Raw genomic sequence first — 21,649 nt, 5'->3', positions numbered from 1 at the left:
AGAACTTACATTTCAATGATATTACTTGAGTCGGTGTATTATTATTATTACGCGACTGACAAAATCCTCGGACTTTTAATTGCCCGGGAAGCCGTGCAGATTTCCCAGGACAGCGTTGCGCAACAAGGGGGGCTAATCCTGGGGGGAAATCCAGTACAGGTGGCAGCGACCTTAGAGGACACCCACGGGACAAGTTAAGACTGCACTTGCTGCTGGTGATTTTCACCACGGACCGAGAGCGAGTGTGGATCCCCGGGAGTGCATTGTACGAACCACTGCGCTAGAAGTTCCCCGCATCCCCGATGCTGCCTCCAACCGATGTGCAGTTAAGGGGGTGTACGGGGCATCTTGTTGTTTGTCGTTACCTACACGTGGCGAAAATGAAATTGGATGCACTTGACACTCGGTGTCGGCGTAGGCCAGTTTTCAGTCACAGTTCTCATCCATCAGCCATCGTTGTGTCTAACGATGATGTGCACTGCCTAAGCCTACGTAACTTTATCAGTGATCGCTGTGATGGCTCTGATTTGTGTTTGTTCCCTGATCCACGTTCTCCCGTGCCTGTCTCTAAGCGTAAGAAGAGCACGCAAGGGCTGACAAGAGTTCCATTATTTATATGTAATCTTTCCCTTTGCCAAGGATGCTTGGGCCATGATGGAATCCTTGAGATGCAAGATATGATTTGTCTCTGCTTGCGCTGTTATAAAGCTCAGTCGAACATTTTGTCAAAAGCATTTTAAGTGTGATGTCTCTGCTATATGGAATTATATTATGTCTTAATACCTGTGGTCTCTGCCGTTAAAGTCTAATTTTGCATCTTGGGGTTAGTCATTGGGTGGGAAATATTGTGGTTTTACAGGGTTACGTTTGAAAAACACATCCTTTATTTATCTATATGTGAAAATGTAAGTGGTAACGTATTTTATCTTTTTTGTATTGCTTTGAATGTGTTTGCTCATGTTGTTAGTCTGTTAAAGATCTGGATTTAATCGGTGGCTATCTTACACATGCCCATCCTTCTGTATGTTGAACTTCTTTCACACCGTACGTAACTGCCGTGCTAATTGGAGTGGGAAGAACGTGTTTCTGATGTGGTGGCTGGAAATGGAATTTTCATAATTTTCTCGCCAACGGTGGTATCACGTGACAATAGCGTTACGTCACTCTCGTTTGCACAAAGACACGGTATTACCAGATGCGAATTGCTCTAAAATAAAAATAAATCCGAATTTATCCTTAAAAAACACAAAAATCTGATTTTTGTTACGAAACACATACCTATTCTGCCATTGTATGTGCAGTGAGTCACTTCTGAGACGCTAATAGCAGGAGGCAACACACGTTTATTCTACACCTTTGGACACTGCTCACACACACGGGGTAACTACAAACAGCCGGCACGCTGTCTGGCCCACGACGCCAGAGACGGAGACAAAGATGTAGCACCTTGGGTTCCATTCCACCAACAGACAGCCCCTATCCAGCCTCGGGACTTCCCTTTTATGCCCCCCCCCCCCCCGCATGACCTGGCTCCGCCCTTGGCCACGCCTCCTTTTGGAACCTACCAGAAGGTTCTGGGCTATACCCCACGTGTCCCCTCGGTCGCCTTTGCCCCACATCCTTTACCCCGGCCGATCACGTGCTCCACTAACCGGCCTGGGTGTCACGTCCTCATATGCCCCCTTCTGCCAGCAGCCAGCGCCACGCACCCCAGTGACCCACTCCGTGGCATTGCCATGCTCTGCTGGCAGAACGGCTGCCACACCCCGCTCTGCCGGCAGGTCGGCCGTTACGCCCACGTTCCCTCTCTCTGTCAGTAACCAGCGCTACGTGTCGTAGTGACCCATTCTATGTCACTACATATGTATACGAATATAAGTTGTCCATCCACTCGTCTGGCCATCACCCATCCGCACGTGATTGGCCACAATGAGGTCAGGTGGGTTGTGTGGGCGCGATGCCAGCGTCGGTGCCCATGTGTCGAAAACAGCAAATGTACACTGCACAAACATTTTTTTATATTAAGTAAAATAACTTGTTGATCATATTATTTCGTTTAAAATGCATATAATAATTAAATACCAACACTATCAATGCCAATGCAAACAATTCCTGGGGTAAATTAATGTCCCCGACTAAACAGTTTTTTTGTGATTATACATCCATTTTCCTGGGATACCTTCAGGAAAAATGCTCTCAAATTGTAAGTGACAGTCGTCCGCATGCTCTCTCACACAACCTTTTGAAGAAGGGCGGCCGCCTGACTTGTTAGCACGCACCTAGCAGTTTTACGACACTGTTGATGACTGCAATGGGAAATTATTTCCATTCCATTTTAACTTTTCCTCCCTTTGGTCCCGTCTCCTGTCCATGCTCGCTGCAGGTACAATGCGCTCCATGGGAATGAACTCAGCCCCGCGTGTAAATTTCAAGCCGCAAACAAAACATACAAGGCCAAGGTCGTGTTTAGAAACAATCGGAAGTCCACAGATGCTGCAAAGGCACTGCCTCCTAACTGAAGCACATGTTGCAAGTGCTGCATCCCCTTTGATCTCGGGGATGTAGACAACTGCCATGAGTTGTGATAAACAACTTCGCCATCCCCCTTGGCTCACTTGTGTGTTTATGTCTGCGCCGAGTGGTGGTGCAATGGTTAGCACACTGCGTCTGTGAGCCCGGCAACCTTATTTAAATTACCCGCCACAGTGCGCTGAGTGATAACCCAACCAGGTTGTGGCCTTCTCTTAGACCGACTTGGCCTTAAATGCCTACCTGTTGCGGTGTGTTAATATCAGCATTTGAGGAGCCAAAGGCAGCCCTGGGTGCAATGCTGACCACACAACTACCTCGTGTGTCGTGCGTGCCTTAATAGGTGTTCGCTAACAGTACTTGTCCCAGCGGTCGACAAAGGATACGTCTTCATTGTTCACGTCTGTTGGGAGCAGTTGCACATTGGTCAGTGCACTGGGCTACGGAGTCTAGGTGACCCAGGTACAATTCTTGGCAGTGGTCAACAAGAGTCTGGGCCACACCTGGCCTGTAATGAGCACCTGGCGTGGTGGGTAAGCAACATCACTGAGCAGATGAAAGCGTTGGTGCATTTGCGGTTCTGGCCACACCAGACACCACCCGTCATGTTACCTTGCAGCCCTTAGAAGGTGCTCGCTAACATCATTTGTCTGAACAGTCTGTGCATGACTATACTGGGAATCGTTGTCTATGCCTGTCAGTGCACGTGTGCCTGTGTGTTTGCATGGGGGAGTGGCAGGGCAGTGATTAGCGCACTTCGCAACAAACCCCGGTGACCAGAGTTTGATTTCCGCTCACAACCAACAACAGTGGCAAGTATTTGATGTTGGGCCTCCCCTCGGTTGACTCAGCCTTAAATGAGACAATGACCGCCAGGCGTGGTGCTGGCCACCCACCTCCTCGCGTGCCGTTGCCAGCCTTAATAGGTGCTCGCTTACAGCACTTGCCCCAACAGTCTGTTAAGGTTATAGGGGAGATATTTGACTTCACTTGCATGCGTTTGCACGTGTGTGTGTGTGTACGATGTTTGTGTTGAAAGCAGTCCTGTTAGTCAGGGCCTATTATGGTCAATACTAAATGAGTGCAGGTTGCGTGAGGCTACCTGTGGGTGGATGGTACCGCTCAGTTAAGCTGGTTAATGTCTGCGACCTTGAACTTGGCTCTCTACTTAACGACCAGGAGGTTGTTGTGAAGATGCTGGAGACGTCTGCTTAGGCGATCTTTGACTTTGTACAGCAGAGAGTTGCAATGGTCAAGGCGTGTGTGGCGACGAGGCTATGTGCAATGGTATTTGCGACATCCTTGTCGATGCAATTTCTCATGCGACGTTGACTTGCGACTATTAAACACACAGAAACACTAATGCTTATGTGAGTGCTTGTAATGGTAACTTCAAGGCTCAGAAGTTGTGCACACTCAAGATATCTGGAGGCTGACATTGCGCAGAAGGCACTGGTGCGTTTGGACAAAACATTCGGGCTTTAAAGCATTTGTGCCACAACCAGCACCTAATTCATTTTTGAACATTTTCCAAATGATAAGCATCACAATGGCTGTTCTTGTGTTTTCACAAACTCAGGTTATATGAACTTTGAGGTTTTTTTTTACATTTCTTGTTTTATTTCCCCTTCAAAATGATTAAATTTATTTAAAAAATATTGTCTTCTATTGCTATGGAAGCAGCATTTAGCCTAAAGCAGTTTCAAAATACGTTATGGCATCTGCTAAAGCGCTGTGATTCATTATGCATAGCCTTTAATATGAAGGGAGATTTTATTTATATTGTGTTAAGAATGACGTGTACACATTTTGATACATATTTATGCACACATTTTAAAAAAAAATACCAGTGTTTGGTGTTCACGATGCCAATGCTGCTGAAGTTGCTATTTTATTGTTATTCATAATGAATTACGTTTTTCATTTTTTGGAAAGTTTGGAAGAAAATAAAATGTAATCTGTCCAGCTCGACCCGGCTGCTGCATGCAATGCCGAGAGCGCACGACTCACTGTTTGGAGGGTTGCAGGTTCAACTCCCAGTCGGTGGTAAACTCAGATTTTCATCCCTTTGTGGCTGATAAAATAATCATCATCATCAGCTCCTCCGATTAGCACAGTTGGCTACGTACGGCGCGAAAGAAAGTTCAACATACATGCATACATCATCAGCAGCCATGATCAATCCACTGCTGGATGAAGGCCTTCCCAATCCGTCGCCACCTCCTCACGATCCTGGCAGTAAAGGCAGTACTTGGCGCCAGCATGCGAGCTGATTTTGTCGCTCGCTGTCCCCGCTAGACGTGCTGTGGCACGCGTTTCGTTCCTCGTCTGGCAAATTGAGAGCACCAACTTTGTAGGAGGTCAACAGGGGTCGTGTTTTTTTTTTAAAGACTCGTCCAAGTCATATAAATATGGAGCTCACACCAGCGCTTCAGCAGCTGATTCCACAGGAGATGGCCAATTCTCCTTACTCGTTAGACAAAGAAACCATGGTCTTCTTAAGACTTGACCGATGCATCAGCAGTGTTGTGGCGGCCCTGTAATTCTGTGCCACCTGGGTACCCTAACGTTATAATGAGTTGCCATCCATGAACAATGTCGGATCCAACAGTAAATGTAAAAACATCGAAGGATTTCCATATCCACCTAAAGCTTCTTCAGTGGCTATTCCCAATGGGCTGGCCACGTGATATTTATAGGGACAGATCCGTGTTTACTCGCCAACGAGGTTTCTGGGGTCTTTGGATCGCCTTCATCTAAGTACTCGGAGGTCAAGGCTCTGTCCCTGAAGTGATGAGGCTTTTGCCAGTGCAGCTCCCGTACTGTGGAGCAATGTTTTGTGCCTTTGCTAATTAGGCAATCACCGCTTCTAGAGCTGTTTAACTCTTTCAATTGGCCTTCACCCCCTAGTTCTGTCCGTTTACCATGCAGGTTCTGTTGATTTGTCGATTTCCATACACTGTGCATTGAAATGCATCTTGCCAATGTAAATCATACATTGTTGCATTTGTCATGTATTATTACATTTACCAGATTTACAGCCACGAAGCGAAAAGGCCTTGGTGGTGTTTGGCTGTTATAAATGTCCACGCGACAAGCCACTATGCCAAGCTATCTTTTGTGGCCAGGTCGCTTCTGCAAAACAGCGACATCACCACTCAGTGGCCTTACCTGGTCAGATACAAACGAGAGTTTAGTTCTGGTTAGTGTACGTCAACTCGAAAACACTCATGCTCCTCACAAGGGGGAGGAAGTGATAGTGAGGTAGGTTCATATGAACAGCATTGGCCATGGTGTCACCTTGACCTTGCGTCGAGGTTAAAACTAAAAATCTATCTTGTAAAAGGTTCATAATTGCGTATGTGTCTCTGTGCGCGAGCGTGTGTGCACACCTGCCCATGCGTTGACTGTGCAGGTGTTTCCAAGCGATAAGTTTTACATTCACCGTACGGCATAAATCACGGAGCCGGGGCTGTAGTTCGCGCCACGTAAAGCCTCAGCGACAAACGGAAGCTTGCCTCTTGATGTTGCTCTCAGTGCCGTGTGAATGCGACTGTTGTTTTGAGCGCTTGGTTAAGTGTTGGCTAAAATAAAAGGCAATTAACTTTAACTCCCGGAGCAGAACATACTCGCACACGACTGTCAACATTTGAGAATGGAGTCCTAATGAGAGTCTTGGAACACACACACGCAAAAAAAACCACTAAACCTTTTATTTAATACACACCCTTCAGGCTCACTCGCAGTTTGTAATTTCCATTACAGTGTTCGCCCCAGCCATGGGAACATGGAATTTACACCACTGCCTCAAAGCGTTGTACAGAGACGAGTACCACAGCGGTGTTCGTTTGAGCAAGGGGGAATTTTGATTTTGATAGCCCTTTAGAGCATCCTTAACAGCCGTCGGACAGAATGTTGAAGGCAATGTATATTACTACGACTACTGCTCTCACATCGGTCAGAGTGTATATATATCGCAGCCAATTATTTTGCATCATTACTGCCCTCCTCTTCTGGGTGTCACGCGCAAGGTCAAGTGTGGCTCAGAGTTGAAGCTCACCTCTCGCTCACTCGCATCCCTCACGAGGCAACCGCCCCGCTCTTCAGAGGGCTCCCCTCCACTCTCGACCGGGGCTCGCGGGGCACGGCTGTTGGATTGCGTGCCTTTGTGATGAGAAGCAATCGGCTCGTCGCATACAGCAACTACTCATGGAAGGGTGGCCGTGTGCTCGCAACAGCGCATGTCCCTTAATAGCAGTGCCGGCACGCTGTATACGCACGCGCGCGTGTGTGTGAGGTGGCTTTGGGTGTGGCGCTTATTACGGCTGTCGCGGCCCGTTGCCAGGCGGTGTGGCCAGCACCTTGCCCCAGCCACCTTTGTCTTCCCGGCGCCAATGTCCGCACAGCGCACCGCCAACTCGTTTGAGGCCGAGGTGACTTAGGTAGAAGACGGTTTCGGATGCCGTGTGCGACTGGAAATCGCGGCTCGCATCACGAAATCGAACTTGGGTTGCCGGGATGATCGTGCGGTGCCGTAGCAAGCTCTGGTGCAGTGCCGCTCACAACAATGGCACTCCCAGCGAACATCCTCATTATTTGCCGTGGCCTTTATCCATCGCTGGATACTATTACTATTTAAAAAATAAATTCAGGTAGAGCCCACTACTGACCTATATAGTTGTTATTTCATAAGCGACCTGGCTATCACAAATGATAGCTCAACGAAGTGGCTTATCATCGTCAGCGTGGAAATGTATAGCACCCAAATACTCTGAACGCGTGATGCTCATTCTAAATGTGGAGGGAAAAAACGGACGACCCAGAGAAAAATGCACGCGACCACGGGGAGAGAGAGACCACGCACACTCCAAATATGCAGTCGTCATGGTTGGGATCAAACCAATGAGCTCCTGTATACCAGGCGAGGTAGTCAACATCTCGTCACCGTGGAGGAAGGCCTCCCCACTGCGTCGCCATCTCTGGAAGCCCCGTGATGGTGTGAGCTCACCCATGGCTCATTCTCTCCGAGGTGGTGGTCGGCCTCTTGGGTTGTGTTTCCCCACTCTGGCTGACATTCTATCGCCAATGAAGGGGGAAGCTCAGGACGAGATTAGAAACTCATGGTAGCTGTGACCGAGAATCACAACTACCCTGCGGGGTTGCAACGCAGTGCACGAACCGCAACACCAAAGATAAATATCCCCCGTATTGCCTCGAACAGACTGTTAGGTGCAAGTGCTGTTAGCGAGCACCTATGAAGGATGGCACGGTACACGAGGGGGTGGGAGGTCAGCACCACTCCCGACCACCTTTGTCTTCCAAGTGGCGATGTTTTTTACACACCACAGCAGGTATTCGTTTAAGGTTGAGTCTACTTAGGGGAGGCCCAGGACCAATTCATATACAGTGTTCACCACTGCTGGAATCGAACTCGGGTCTCCGGGTTCATAGTCCAGCACGATAATCAATGTGCCACCACTCTTCATATATATACATACACACAGATGCGTCCACATGTGCTCAGACCTTCTGTAATTTATAAAGATGCTCAGTATGGTCTGCATAGTGAATATGAGTGTGCGCATAATGAGGCTGTCAGACAATGCGTAGCACATTTAGACGTGAATATTAGCTTGCCCATCAGCAAGGTGAGCGTCCAAGGTGGTGTGAGATTGATGATGAGCTGTGTGCCGTCTCTTTCTCCCTGCTCCATAACCTCCCACGTCTCCCAAGCCTTTATCTGCCCATGAGGCATTTAATACAACTGCTGTGACTTTGAACAGAAGTGACTATGAAATGATAAAGCGTTTTGACTCTTCCAAGAATTTCTCCATCCATTGACATCTTAAAACCATACTGGGTCAATCTAATTGTTAATATAATTTTTTTTTACATTAGCCACAAATGTACGATATAATGAAGTAATTTCCAGAGGTAAAAGCCATATTACATCGACACGATCCAAGTTTCCAGAAGTTGTCAATATCATTTAACGTGGAATGGGTGTTTTTTGGTCTGCGTGGCATTGAAATAAACGTTGAGATGTACTGATAACGAGGAGGCCACGCTGTTTGTGGGGTGACTAAATCCCGTGTCCGAGCACCGAGCCCGGCACTGCTTTAGATGCCGGATTCAAATCCTGGGCCCCCGCACTCGCCATTTTTGCCAGGTCATTGTGTAACAGAAAAAGCTAATCGTGTCACTCCAATGATGAATAACTGCAGAGTTGAACGTTTTAATTGCATTGCCATTTGCACTTAACTCATTATTATAGTACAGCTGTAAGTACTGGGCTGACAAAGAAATGCAGGCATGCTTGGCGCTTGCTAGACCTCCCCTACATCAAGGATCCTGTGGTCCTAATAAGTGCTCACTGACAACACCTGCTCTGACCTTCCCGCAAGAATGAATAGACAATTGTAGGAGAGTAGTGGCGCAGTGGTTTTTGCACCACGCTATGATCCCAGCAACATAGGTTTGATTCCTGGACACGGATAACATTGGTAGCGTGTGGGTTCTAAACGGTTGTCTACAAGGCTGATTGGGGGATCTGTTGTTTGTGTTTGTGTAATAGTAACAGGTATGTCTAAAATACGAACACGTCAGGGCTACGATTCACCACTGCGTAAATTGAACGCATAGCAGGTTTTCGCGACCAATATTGCGATTCGTAATTGATTTTTGGGTCGGATCGCGCGACCAGAATGTGCGTTGTACGCGCTCCTCCGCCCGACGTTCATCACGCACTCAAACATCGAGTGAAAGAACGCAAACGACGCCCTTTAATTAACGGCACGCGATTAAAACGTCATTGTCGCTGCTGCCCTACCTGCTGCCTGCCTCGCGTCTGAGCGTCGTGAAGCCACGAGGCGTCTCAACGCAGACCAAGCGTGCGATGTGAGCGCCACTCGGCATGCATCGCTCGGCCTTGTCGGCTGCACAAACAGTGGCCACTCTCTCGCCTCCGCCATCCATCCACTCTCTCGCACATCGGCAAGTGCGGTGGCCACACAACAGGCGGCCGGCTGCATAGTGTCACAGCTTAGCGGCAGTGTTATTTCTTAACGTTCTACGTTTCCTGCCTCGGTTTGTCATCCACACTGCTCCGCGTCTTTTTTTCTTCTTAAATTATGTTTTTGCAATTCGATACGTGCTGCATGTGCTATAGAAGTTTACAGGAAAAAGGGGGAGATTTAGGGGGGGGTGGGGGGGTGTGCTTGGGTTTGTCGCGGAAGAAACGTTGAGAAATTTTGAGCCACAGCTGTTGAAATCTCGCTAATTGCGTCTGTGCTTTTTAAACCGACGGGGTTTCATTCTATATAAATATTGTGCGCGTGTGTGGCGTTGGTGGATCGCGCGGGAGATCTTGCTTCGTGAGCGGCAATCGCTTGCCCGTAGCGCACAGCGAGCTGCTCGGCCAAACGCATCTGTGCGGTTTCACTGTCGTCGCCCGCTACCCGTGCGGGTTTTCTCCTGGCACTCGCGTTTCCTCCCACTTGCAAAAATACTCGGCTAAGACATTGGCCAAACATCCCCAGCAAAGAACCCTTGCTGAAAAAGTATTTAGACTCGGCGAACGCTTTCCCGGATAAATAAACAGTTGTTACTTTTATTCATATTATAAGAGTCCATTCATCATTCTTAAGGGTTGACAAGAAATCTCAGCTTACCGTACGCGCCACTGATTGGTTTTGCAGTAACGCAATTTCTCAGCTTCACAGGCATATCGCTGCCGACTGCCATTTTAGCCGCTGCCAATTGCTACCGTACATCTGAAGTTAGCGGAAATAACAGAGACGTGGGGAGCACCAGAGCTTAGTGTCTTAACCGAATAATATTTAATATCGGGAAGGAGGCATTACAATACATATCTCCAAACCCTCAATGCGTGTGGAGCGGTGCTAATCTCAAATTGCAGCTCTGAGCTGGTGATCAAATTCCACTTTCCTATGACAAGGGCCAGTCAATTGGTGGTGGTTGTTATTTTTATTGACCCTGGTGGGGTGGTTATGGGTTGAGTCAATCCCCGCCGCCCCCCCACGCACCCCCACTGGGAATTGAACTTGTCTCGCAAGTAGAATGATCTCATCAAAGAGCCGCCCGTCCCCACCGACCCACCGACCCACCGACCCACCGACCAACCCACTGACCGACCCACCGACCAACCCACTGACCGAGCGTATATTAGCGCCACACTTAAACCTTCGCGGGGTGCCTGCGAGATCTCACCTATTCACTCGAGGCGGCGGCGGCGGCGTTGTAAATGGCATCGCCTTGTGTTTACAAAAGTGAGCGCCTGGGCAATTTGCCCCCTTTTTACGACGGTGGTAAAATAGCCCACTCATGTGAGTGCAACTTTAATGGGATCTTTTATGTCCATAAACATTAAAACAATTGCGGCCCAGTTCATAACGAGCCTGCCTCTTGTCATTAAGAAGGGCCCTTTTCTCCTCCACCACCCTCGAAACCAAAGTCGACAGGAGGACAGTAATGGGTCTCTGTTATCTTTTCGGTCCCTGTGGTAGGACGTCATTAAGCGTGGCACGCGGCGGTAACGAGCCGCGCAGGATGCGGCATTCCTTGGTCGTATTTGCGCCGGCTTATTGGAAAATAAAGCAGGGGAGTAAATAATAGCGGTATTAATGAAGAGCCGCTCGCAACATCTCTCCTTGCCGCTGTGACGTGAAGTGTTGCAGAATAATGGGGCTCCGTAATTTCTCTGGGATATTCTCGGTTGTTTGGCTGCGGCAGTATTTTTTGTGTGCGTGTTATAGCCGAGTTGTAATTAAATGCACTGAAGGACTAGATTAGGGCATGGTTGACATGCCACTGGAAATGTTTACTTAATAAGCGACGAATATTCCTCTTCTCGTAACTGTTATTTTGCAGCAGCGTTACCGTTGCGTGTTTTGAGTGTTTGCGAGTGCATTGGAATTGTCGACCGTGCGCGATAATCCTGGCTACCGGGGCTCTATTTCTGGTTTCACTTACCGTTGGAAAATGGTCATTCAACCTGGCTTGGGCCTCCCCTAGGTCAGCTTGGCCTAAACAGAGTACCTGACGTGGTTTGTGAACATCAGTGCTGGAGAGACAAAGGTGGCATCACCTCCATCTTGTGTGCCATGCTGCCTTCAATTTGTCCACTCAGAGAGCTAAAGAGCAGTGGCCCCGTGGTTACCGCACTGCCCGCAAATCCAGTCAATGGAGGGTGATTATTTGCCACACCTAAATTCAGTGGTGAGTGGTATCGGTGCGAGTGACCAGCGTGGTGAAGTTTGGTCAAACAACTCCCACGACTGCCGTGGCGTGGCAAGGCCTTCATCCACGAGTAGAATGACCATCGGGCCGTGAATTATTAATTGTTATTGTTAATTGCAAGGACCACCAGTGACAAAATATCACTTGCGGTTTTTGCATTTAACACGTAAAACATGCACATTTTTCATTATTGGACTTAAGCGTACGTGTTTGAGACGTCAAAATGTGACACGCCTGCTCGTTGTGGGGTTGTCTTTGTCCTCTGTAACTGCGGAGGCGGTTGTGCAGCGACTGAACGGCTAGGATTCGCGATTGTGGCAGCTGGCGATAATGCTAAAAGCCGCAGTGGCTACGACCCCTTCCGTGACCTCTTCTCGCGACGTCCGCCGGCCATCAGAGCACGGCATCCGCAGAAGCCAGTCTCACAAACACGGGCCGGAACGTCCCAATTGTCCTCGGTGAATGTTCTCTCTCATGCACGTGGGCATTTCAGGAAGATAAACGCAGTAAAAGAGCATAAAGAAAAGGCAGGAGCCGAGATAAGAACTCTAATCTTACGGGGGTCCCCTTACATCACTGCCTCCGCGTGCTCCCTCTGCATCACCTGACCACGTGCCACGACTAAACCTTCCTGCCCTACCCTCGCTGTTGCCCCCTTCCCGTGCAAGCACCCACTGGGATGTTTTCGGTGTGTGGAGAGAGAGTGGTTATCGCGCCCTCGCCACCAATTTAGATGCCTGAGTTCGATTCCCGGCCGTGGCTAACATCAGAGGCAAAGTGGGATGTGTGTGTGTGTACGTATGCGTGTTGAACTTGTTTCGCACCGTACGTAGCAAACCACGCTAATGGGAGATGCTCGAGAAGGACAACAATCTAAACACAAAACTCAGTTCTAAATAAATTAGTTTTCAATCTAGATATGAAAGTACATAGCTCTAGTAGCTTCCTAATAACTGAAGGAGGTGCATTCCAGACGGCTACAAGAAGTGCACCTGAAGGGGGGTGATGCGGTGACCGATCCTGCGGCCTCCCTTCACCACCCGCACTGACCAGTGTGGTGAAGTATGGTCAAACAACCCCAATGACCAACACGGCAAGGGGCGGCCTTCACGCAAATAAAAGTGTAACTTTAATAAAATACGACAATGTGTGTGTGTGTGTGTATGTACTATCTCAGGTTCTTCATGCTGCAGCAAGACAGTACCTCATGCAGCAGCAGCAGCAGCACCAGCAGCACCAGCAGCATCAGCAGCATCAGCAGCACCAGCATCAGCAGCAGCATCAAGGAGGCGGTGTGAAGTCTCCAAAATCAGACAAGCAGCCATCGTTGCAGGTAAGCTGGCGCCCATCAACTCTCGCACTCATCCGTCTACCCGCCCTGTGAGAGATGAAACCAGCTGGGACACTCAGGTGCACTGCCGTGGAGAACACTGCAATGACAGCAAAATCCATCTTCAAGGTCATCATCGTCAATTCACTGATGAGGTCATTACCATGTCTCCATGTTAATACAAGCATTATAATCATCATCATCACCACCACAACCACCATCATCGTTATCATATCTCTACCCGATGAATTTTTTCCCATATCTTCATGCCACAATATCATCATCATCGTAACAGTAGCAGCAGTTTGCATTTTGTAAGTAAAACAGAGATCTGAACGTGCTCATAGTGGCGGCATTGTATGGTTTATGCATTGTAAATTTCAACTGGAATGCTTGTTTCAATGTTTGGTTCACTTGCAACGAAAATACAGCTGCACATTTATTGTTGCTGCTGGGTGGCATTTTTTCTGCCAAACACGTGTTTGCCGGGCATCTCGTGAAATCGTTGCATCCCGGTCTTCCAAAGGACCTCCCCTCTTGCAATCCTTTCTCCACAATATACATAACCAAGTTCACGCATATATCAGCCTTTGCACCACTGGTATCCCAGGGGACCGGGTGGCGCACGCTAATTGTCAAACCCGAGTCATGCTGCCGATGCCGTTCTCGTTACAATTCACACGGCAACGCGGTTCCAAGTGGAGCCATTGTTTTAAAGGTGCAGGCGCTGCACTCCATCTTCGTGATGGCTAATGTTGATGTTGAGCAACAATTGAGCTGCTTGAGCCCATATCATTGCGTCAGGAGTCGCGGAAGATGGCCCCCACTCTGCTAAGTGAGAAAATGCACAACTGATAATGCCATCATCAACATCGATCAACGATCTCCCTCCCGGTTTCTAGAGCACTACATCACGCCTACCGCAAGGCTGCCGCAACCGTTGCTCCCGGTTGTACTTGCGACCTGGTGCAGAGTATGATACGTGTTGCGCAGGTGAAACAAGCACAGGTCACTGTTTTTAATTATTTGCCTTGTTAAACATTTTAATAAAGTGGCAGTGCAGACTGCAAGGCAACGCTCGACACACGAAAGGACAGACGTGAGCTGGCGGTGCCGAGGAGAGTGGCTGACGCAAGCGCGTTTAATCACCACTGCATTGCCTGCTAACCTCCTTTGACGCTTTTAAATGTTGGTTAGTAAAGGGATCGGTTGTTTTACCGTGGCAAATATATATTTCCTGCAGACGGCTGGCTTGTTTAAGCCTCCTTAAATCCTACTTTGTCACAAAACTGCCTAATTGTATTTGGTGCTTCGCGCACAAAAATGAAAACACCCTCCAGAGTAGGTGCGTACGTGCAGGCACGTACACAACACGTTGTTCAAGTGCACTCGTGATGGTCCTGACACAGAGGTGGTAACATTCCACGTTCTGATGGCAGATGTCGGCACTCGTACATAATCATCAGTCATGATCGATTCGCTGCTGGATGAAGGCCTCCTGAAGCCATCGCCATCTCTCATGGCTCTGTGATGTGAAGTTCCACCTAGAGCCTGCAGACCACGTGATTTCATCGCTTCATCTTCACCGAGGGCAGGGGTCGGCAACCTACGGCTCCGGAGCCGCATGCGGCTCTTTACGGGCTGCTTCTTGACGATATGTACCTGAGTACAGTATGTACTCAGATGCATTGCGGCTCTTGAAATACTGAATTTTGTACCGAATTGGAAAGAAATGGCTCTTCTTGTTATTTTGGTTGCCGACCCCTGACCTAGGGTGTCCTCCTGAGTGCGTTCCACTCCGTGGCTGCCACTCCGTCGCTATGGGCGCCATGGTGGCGAGATGTTAACTACCTCGCCTGCTATACATAGAGGTCGTTGGTTCGATCCCTGACAATGCCTGTATATTTGGAGTTTGTGTGTCTCTCTCCCCGCGGTCACGTGGGCTTTTCTCCAGGTCTTCCGGTTTTTCCTTCCACATTTAGAATCAACATCACGCGTTTAGAGCATTTGGCTGCTATAAATGTCCACGTGATAAGCCACTTCGTTTAACTATCATTTGTGACCAGGTCGCTTCTGAAAAAGAGCTACATAGCTCGGTGGGACTAACCTGGTAAAATAAAAAAGTTTATAGTTTTCAATCCTTGACCTTCACCCATTATTTCTTCTTTTCCAAGCCCCACTTACTTTCCTTAACAGTTTCAATTATGTATTTAACCTGCCGTATATATGTTCCCGAATAATACACAGTAAACACATATACAAAAAAAGCAAACACACAAATCATATCAGTATTAAAATAAACACCACATTATATTGTTTAACATACTTCTGGCACATGCGGTGTGCGGTGGGTCTAACACGTTCGTGTTTTAGTGGAGCTTGTCAAGCGATTGTGTCGGTTGATTGGGCCTTACTCTTGACAACGTCATTGAATGCTCAAACCCACGTGACCCTCATTTTAGCAAACCCAGTGGTGGATAGAATAAAAAAAACAAGGCGGACAATTTCTGTTCAAACTATGCATTTATTTCTATAATGCATGGGGGGTAGTGGTGGGGCAATGTTTAGCACATACTGTGCTCTCAACCCAGTGTTGCGAGCTTGATTCCTGGCCATGGCTGACATCAGTGGTGAGTGATATCGGTCCTAGGCCTCCTTCAACCTGCCAGCGTGGTCAAGAATGATCATTGACTGACATGGTTGCCTTCATCTGCATTGACAAAGAGACTAACAGGATTGTACAATGAAGACGTATGCAATTTGGACACTCATCATAACACATTAAATTAATGACAATGAAGCTCCCCTCATCATCGGCACTGTAATTAATTACATTTAAACCACGCATAGTGCAGCTTGACGGCAGTTAAAAACAAATCCCCGGCACCTTAACTTGCGATGCAGACAGCGAACCAAGAACTCTCTGATTAAGAGAGAAAACGTGTGCAAGTTTGCTGAATACAATTAACAGCTGGGCAGTCCGACGGTTTCCCTCTCGAAGCCAACACTTGGCCAGGAGGCGTCTGGGCCCCGTGACCTCACTCACTCGCCCTGCCCCCCCCCCCCCAACTTTGGCCATTGGCAACGAGAGGAGTGGCGGCCGAGATACAGCAGCAGGGCGCCTCGAATCGTCCATCCGCCCGCTCCCTCCTCGCCCACCCGCCCGCCCGCTCGCTCGCTCCAGCCGCTCGTACCCTCGCTCGCCTGCCCCAGGATCTCGCCCCCACGATCACACCTTCCCCGACAACACACAAAAAAAATTTGCCAGCTCTCTCGGCGACAGGAGGTGATAGCCGTAATTAGCGTTTTCTTGCACATTGACTGTGATCCCCACCTCAAGCGTGAACGTGCACCTTTGCCGATCTAATTAACATTATCGGCACACAGACAGTAAGGCTTCCTCATTAGATCTACACACATTTAATTAGAACGAGCGGCACAACGAAAATGCATAACAGGGTCAAACTGTAACGCGAGGGTGGTTTTTTTTCTTCTCTCTTCTGCCTCCACTGTCTCTGGGGTTGGTTTTTATTCCGTTTCCCTCCCCTTCTCTTTGTCGTTAGCACTCACCGTGCCCGCTAACAATGCCGCTCTCTGTTTTCACTCGCGAACTTGCACGGACCAAAGGCCCTGCTATGTGTGTTTGTGCGCGTGCGTGCCGTGCCGGTCTTCATAGCTACTTGCTAACAGCACGTGCGGCAAAAGTTTGTCAAGGCGATACCGGGGGATCTTTGCGTTGTGAGTGCCTTACGTGCGAGCTTTTCTAGAAACCTGGTGACCGGAGTTCGATTTCCACTCCTGGCCAAAATCAGTGACGATTCTCTGAATGGGTTGTGGGAATTCTCTAGGTAGACCCAGCCCCAAATGAGTACCTGGTGCAATGTGTAAACATCGCCACTGGGGAGACAAAGGCGGCCCTGGCATGGTGTAGGTCACCCACGCCCTCGTGTGCCGTGCCGACCTTCACCGGTGCTCGCTAACAGCACTTGCGCCAACAACCTGGGAGGACTACAACTGGGGATCTTTGTCTTTGTGCGCTTTACGTGTTGATACTGAGAAGGTGTTAAGCACACACACTGTTAATTCTTGGGGACAAGGGTATATGCTTATTGTGAAATAACACTTTTGTTCGTCCAGTGTACGAGATGTGTGAAGTTCGTGTGCATAATGACCATAATCAGTGCTGGCAGAAGTGCTCTCTGCGGTATAAGAAAGCTAAATGGGGTGTGTAGGTCTGCTTTTGTGTTTAAAATGTGTCTCCGTGTCTCCACGCTTAATCAATGGGGCACTGTGCTCACCTCAAGCCACTACCATTAGCCAGTGGTGGCAATTCCATATTCCTACGGCGTGGAAGGTCAAGCCTCTGCACAGAATGCCACTTCTGACCACGCACAACGTGGTACGTACTCATTGTATTTAAAGATGATTGGTTCTCAACCCCCGAATGAGATATCCTTCAAATTGTGCGTTGCGTGGTCTATCCGCAGACTTTAATGTCACATGGCAGCCCGAGTTTGATTCCCAACGATGGATAAAATCAGGAGCGAGTGATACCTGAACCGGTCCTGTGATCTGTCCCACCCTTCACCAGCAGCCCACGCTGACCAGTGTGGTGAGGTATGGTCAAACAAGCAAGCTGGTGTGCGGAGGTCTCGATGCAGCAGTGGATTGACAAAAGGGTTTCAAATGATTATTATTGCTGTTATAATACAATGAGAGCCGTTGATTTACACCATCATTTGTCTTGCTATAAATACTTCTTGTCCAGAAGCACTTTGCAATGTTTGAGTAATCATCTAAAACGCCGGGTTTTTTTTATTAAACGCTCAAGTTTGTTTAGAAACATTTGTCATCCAATTTGTGGAAAGGTGCAAACGTCACCGAAACATACATTTCGTTGGTTATTGTCCTTAACGATTTGAGCGGAATTCTGTAACAACAAAAAAAAGTGAGAAAAGAACCCGCATAATCAGAACGATAACAACTTGTGTATAATTACGGCCTTACTGCATGCGGGGCCGGCCGCGCCAGCAATCAGCGTGTTTGTGCCGAGATTTGTTTTGCTAAGTACCGAAAGAAAGAGTACCCAGTTATTAATAGACGGCGAGGCAGTGTACTCCACACACACTCACACTGCCTCCGTAGTGTTGCACTTTGCATTACCCCCCTGGCTTTTCGAGACTGTTTTGAAGATAAACACGGCTGACAGCGCCCCGTGCCTTGTTTGCTTTTTCAAGAATTTGCCCCGCATATGTGTTTACAGCAAAATGTGATAAGCTGGCGTCACAGGACGGGAGAAAAAGAGTTAGGTAACTGTCAAAATATGTGCGGCGAGAGACGGCGCGAGACCCCCCCCCCACCCCACCCCCTTACACCCCCGCCGTTTGGACGCACGAATGAAAACAGCTTTGGTATAGTTAAACAAAAGATAACGTTTAAGAGCGCTTAAAAGCAAAGCATTTAAATTGATGCCAGGAGTTGGAACGGCCCTGTCTTCTTTGATCCCGGGCGTGACTGACACCGGCCGGCGGGAATGCGCTCCGTAAATAAATTGTATCGACCCGGAGAATTCCGCGCGCCGCCGTTCGCCTGAATTCGTAATGGATTCGCGTCCCGGGTGCGTGCGTGCGTGCGCGCGCGTGTGCGTGCGTGTGGACCGCTGGATCTCACCGCGTGTAGAAGCTGGGGGAGATGGTTTATGCGTCAAGGTGGAGTTGACGGCCCTGGGGAGCCTAATCTCCCCGTGCATTTTGCTCAAACGGGTCCGAGTAAGCGGCCAAACGTGGGATCCGTTGAGCGCAGGGAAGTGTTTCACCGGCCGACTGGCTCGGTCGTGAGGAATCGGCCGTGATCCGTGCCCAACGATGGTGCAGGCCGGACCCAGCCTCCAGCCACTGTTCATGTTCCACGTGGGCTGCGCCCATTATTGCTGCAGCAATGCACTGCATCGTCAATAACACGCTACGAATAGTGGCACTCGTGGTGACTAACGTCTCCTCCCCGTGATGGCAATGGGCGCAATGTATCTGTCGGTGGTGCTGTCCTTGAGACGCGATGGTGCCGCTTAGCGAGTGTTGTCCGTTGGCTCGCCACTCTCGCTGAGCCCATTTGCACCATTTGATTTCCGAATCATCAAGACTGAAGTCTTTCAGACTCAAGACTCAAAAGGAGACAAACTAAATGTCCTCCTCGTCCTCGGTGACCCGGAGCCAGTGGTCAAACTTCCATATTCACATGAAGGGGCCCAGTTTTATTTTTCCATCGGACAACCGCTGTTGACTTTCCCAAAATTGCTTTGGTAATAAATAGCATAGCTGACTCACTGAGGCCTGAGGTACATAGACACATCTCTGGGAAAGGTCAGATACGTGAACGTCGACAGAAAGCGACAGATTGCACCGTGCACAAATAGCGCACTGGGTGCGGGCGGTTAATCGGTCATGGCGGGTTTGTGACGGGTCGGATACGAGGGGAAGGTTGGCCTCGTCAAGCCTCTACAGAGCCAATCGCGACACCCAAACAGACCTTGTAAGCGGAGAGGGAAAAACGTGCTCGGCTGCTTCTGTTACGGCTGCCTCATTCATTTACGCCTCAACTTGGCGTGCCTATGTTTTATTTCGTGTCATTGTTAACGTTCGCTATCACCCATTGAGTGGAGCAAACGTGTTGCCCCAGACAGTCGCTTGTAAAGTCGCTTATTTTGGGAGGCGCTGCTTGGAGGTCGCTCCTCGCCGTCTGTTTTTCTTGCCCCGATTTGTTTATTTAGTGCCTGTGGCAAGTCCTGGGAAGGGTCACTTTCACATAATATTAGTTAGTGAACTCCTTGGCTCACGCTTTGCTCATTGTATTTGAGCACGATAATAACATCGGTTAAAAGTGACTGGCTAAAATGTTATCAGCGGGGAGATAACTTCAAGTGAGGTATTTTTTGTTCCCGTTCGGTTGCATGGACCCCCGTGTCACATTGTGACAGTTTCGAGGGCTGTCGGCCCATTATTATTATGATGTAAGACCCACGAGCGGTATCAGTTAAGCATTGTGCAAAAGTTGTAATCTAAATACGGGAACAAATATGCGGGGCCACAACGTAAATAAATGTCCAATGGTGCCGTTATCAGTTTTAAACAATGGAGATAAAGGCCGCGCTATCGCTCGCCTCTCAATGCAGAGGAATAACATCGCAGAAAACAAATCGTTGTATAAGCAACACACAAGATCGCACATGCAGGCACGTGAGTGAAGGAGCTTTGCGTGCGATTCCCGTGCGCCGTTCCTGATTGCCGTGCGCTCGAGATCCTATAGGTAACTTACACCTACGTCTGGTGTTTATAAAGTCATTCGATTACTCTCTTGATTCCTTCAGACTTATTCTGGCCGATGTCGACGTCGGGAAACAATTGTCACTTTTACATTGAGGCCGTTGAGCCCAAACAACTGCGTCAGTAGTAGCGGAGTGGTGAATCATCGCTGTGGCGATGCCTCCTCCTTTGTGTTTGTGTTCTGGGTGTTGACCACAGTCTCCGTCATTTTCCATTCGTACATCCAGTGTCCGCGTGGTTTCTGTGCGGCTGTGGCCATGAGCTTCGCGGGGATCTCCTGCGTTGTCGGGTCTTTGATGAGCAGCAGGAGGAGGTGGCTGTGACTTCTTTCCAAGCGTCATCATCGGGATTTACAAATAAATGGAATTAAACAAAGTTTGTAATTAAAACGATTGAAGCCACTGTAACTTTATACATAATCTCACTCCGCTATTGCGTAAGGCTTCATGGCAAGATCTCCACATCATCAGTAGCAGTGGATACTGTGGCTACTGATGTCCTCACATCCCCTCAAGCTGTGCCCTGTGATCGTCTCTTCCCCCCTTTCAATTGTTTTGGGAATTATTTTTTCTTTGTATCATGAATGTAATTACGGGGAGGAATGAACAAGTCGCGTTGTTAAAGTCATAACCGGTACGTGCTTTAGTAATCCGATTGCACGAGTGAATTACTCACCACTACCGATGCATTACCTCGTGTGGATTTGTATGGCCAGATATAGGTGCTCACACTAATGGAACTTACATTCATTAAAGTTAACCGTGCGATTGTTTGTTTGTGTGTTTGGGAGCGGTGGTGTAGCGGTTAGCACACTGCGCTGCAAACCCGGTGACCTGAGTTCAAATCTCACCCATGGGCAACACGAGTAATGATTATCTGAGCCAGTTCTGGGCCTTCCCCCTAGGTCGACTTAGCCTTAAAAGAGTGCCCGGTGTAGTAGCACAATGGGCTTGCAATACAGAGGCCGCCACTTTAATTAGTGCATTTTTCACATGTCCCTCCACTCTCGCCCTGCCCACCACCACCACCACCACCACCTCGGGCCACCCAGGAGTTGAAATTGGTTGCTCGGGTGCAGGTCGCGTGTGGTGGGGTAATGTCCGGGAGCAGTGGGACAAATACCCCCTCTTCGAGAGGCTCTCAAGAGCTCCATCTAGTGGAGGTGCTTCCCCCAGCAGTGGGGTGAGCGTCTCATCACAGACCTGCGCCTTTA

General features: G+C 48.7%; 1 protein-coding gene across 10 annotated transcripts in view; it reads left to right on the top strand.

Annotated features, from left to right (window-relative positions):
- The window catches only part of LOC133342575 (forkhead box protein P1-like), a 397,236-nt gene that overhangs the window by 184,862 nt on the left and 190,725 nt on the right, over positions 1 to 21,649 (top strand). For all 10 annotated transcript variants that reach the window (XM_061551765.1, XM_061551773.1, XM_061551771.1 and 7 more), the window contains one exon: positions 12,965 to 13,120. In XM_061551765.1, coding sequence (XP_061407749.1) covers positions 12,965 to 13,120 — 156 coding nt within the window. The remainder of the gene's footprint in view (positions 1 to 12,964; positions 13,121 to 21,649) is intronic.

The sequence above is a fragment of the Lethenteron reissneri genome, chromosome 15 (assembly GCF_015708825.2).
Source record: "Lethenteron reissneri isolate LAM-NWPU_2019-01 chromosome 15, ASM1570882v1, whole genome shotgun sequence".
In the NCBI taxonomy this organism is placed as follows: domain Eukaryota; kingdom Metazoa; phylum Chordata; class Hyperoartia; order Petromyzontiformes; family Petromyzontidae; genus Lethenteron; species Lethenteron reissneri.
Note: the sequence above shows the minus strand (reverse complement) of the source record. Positions and strands in the feature narration are given on the sequence as shown.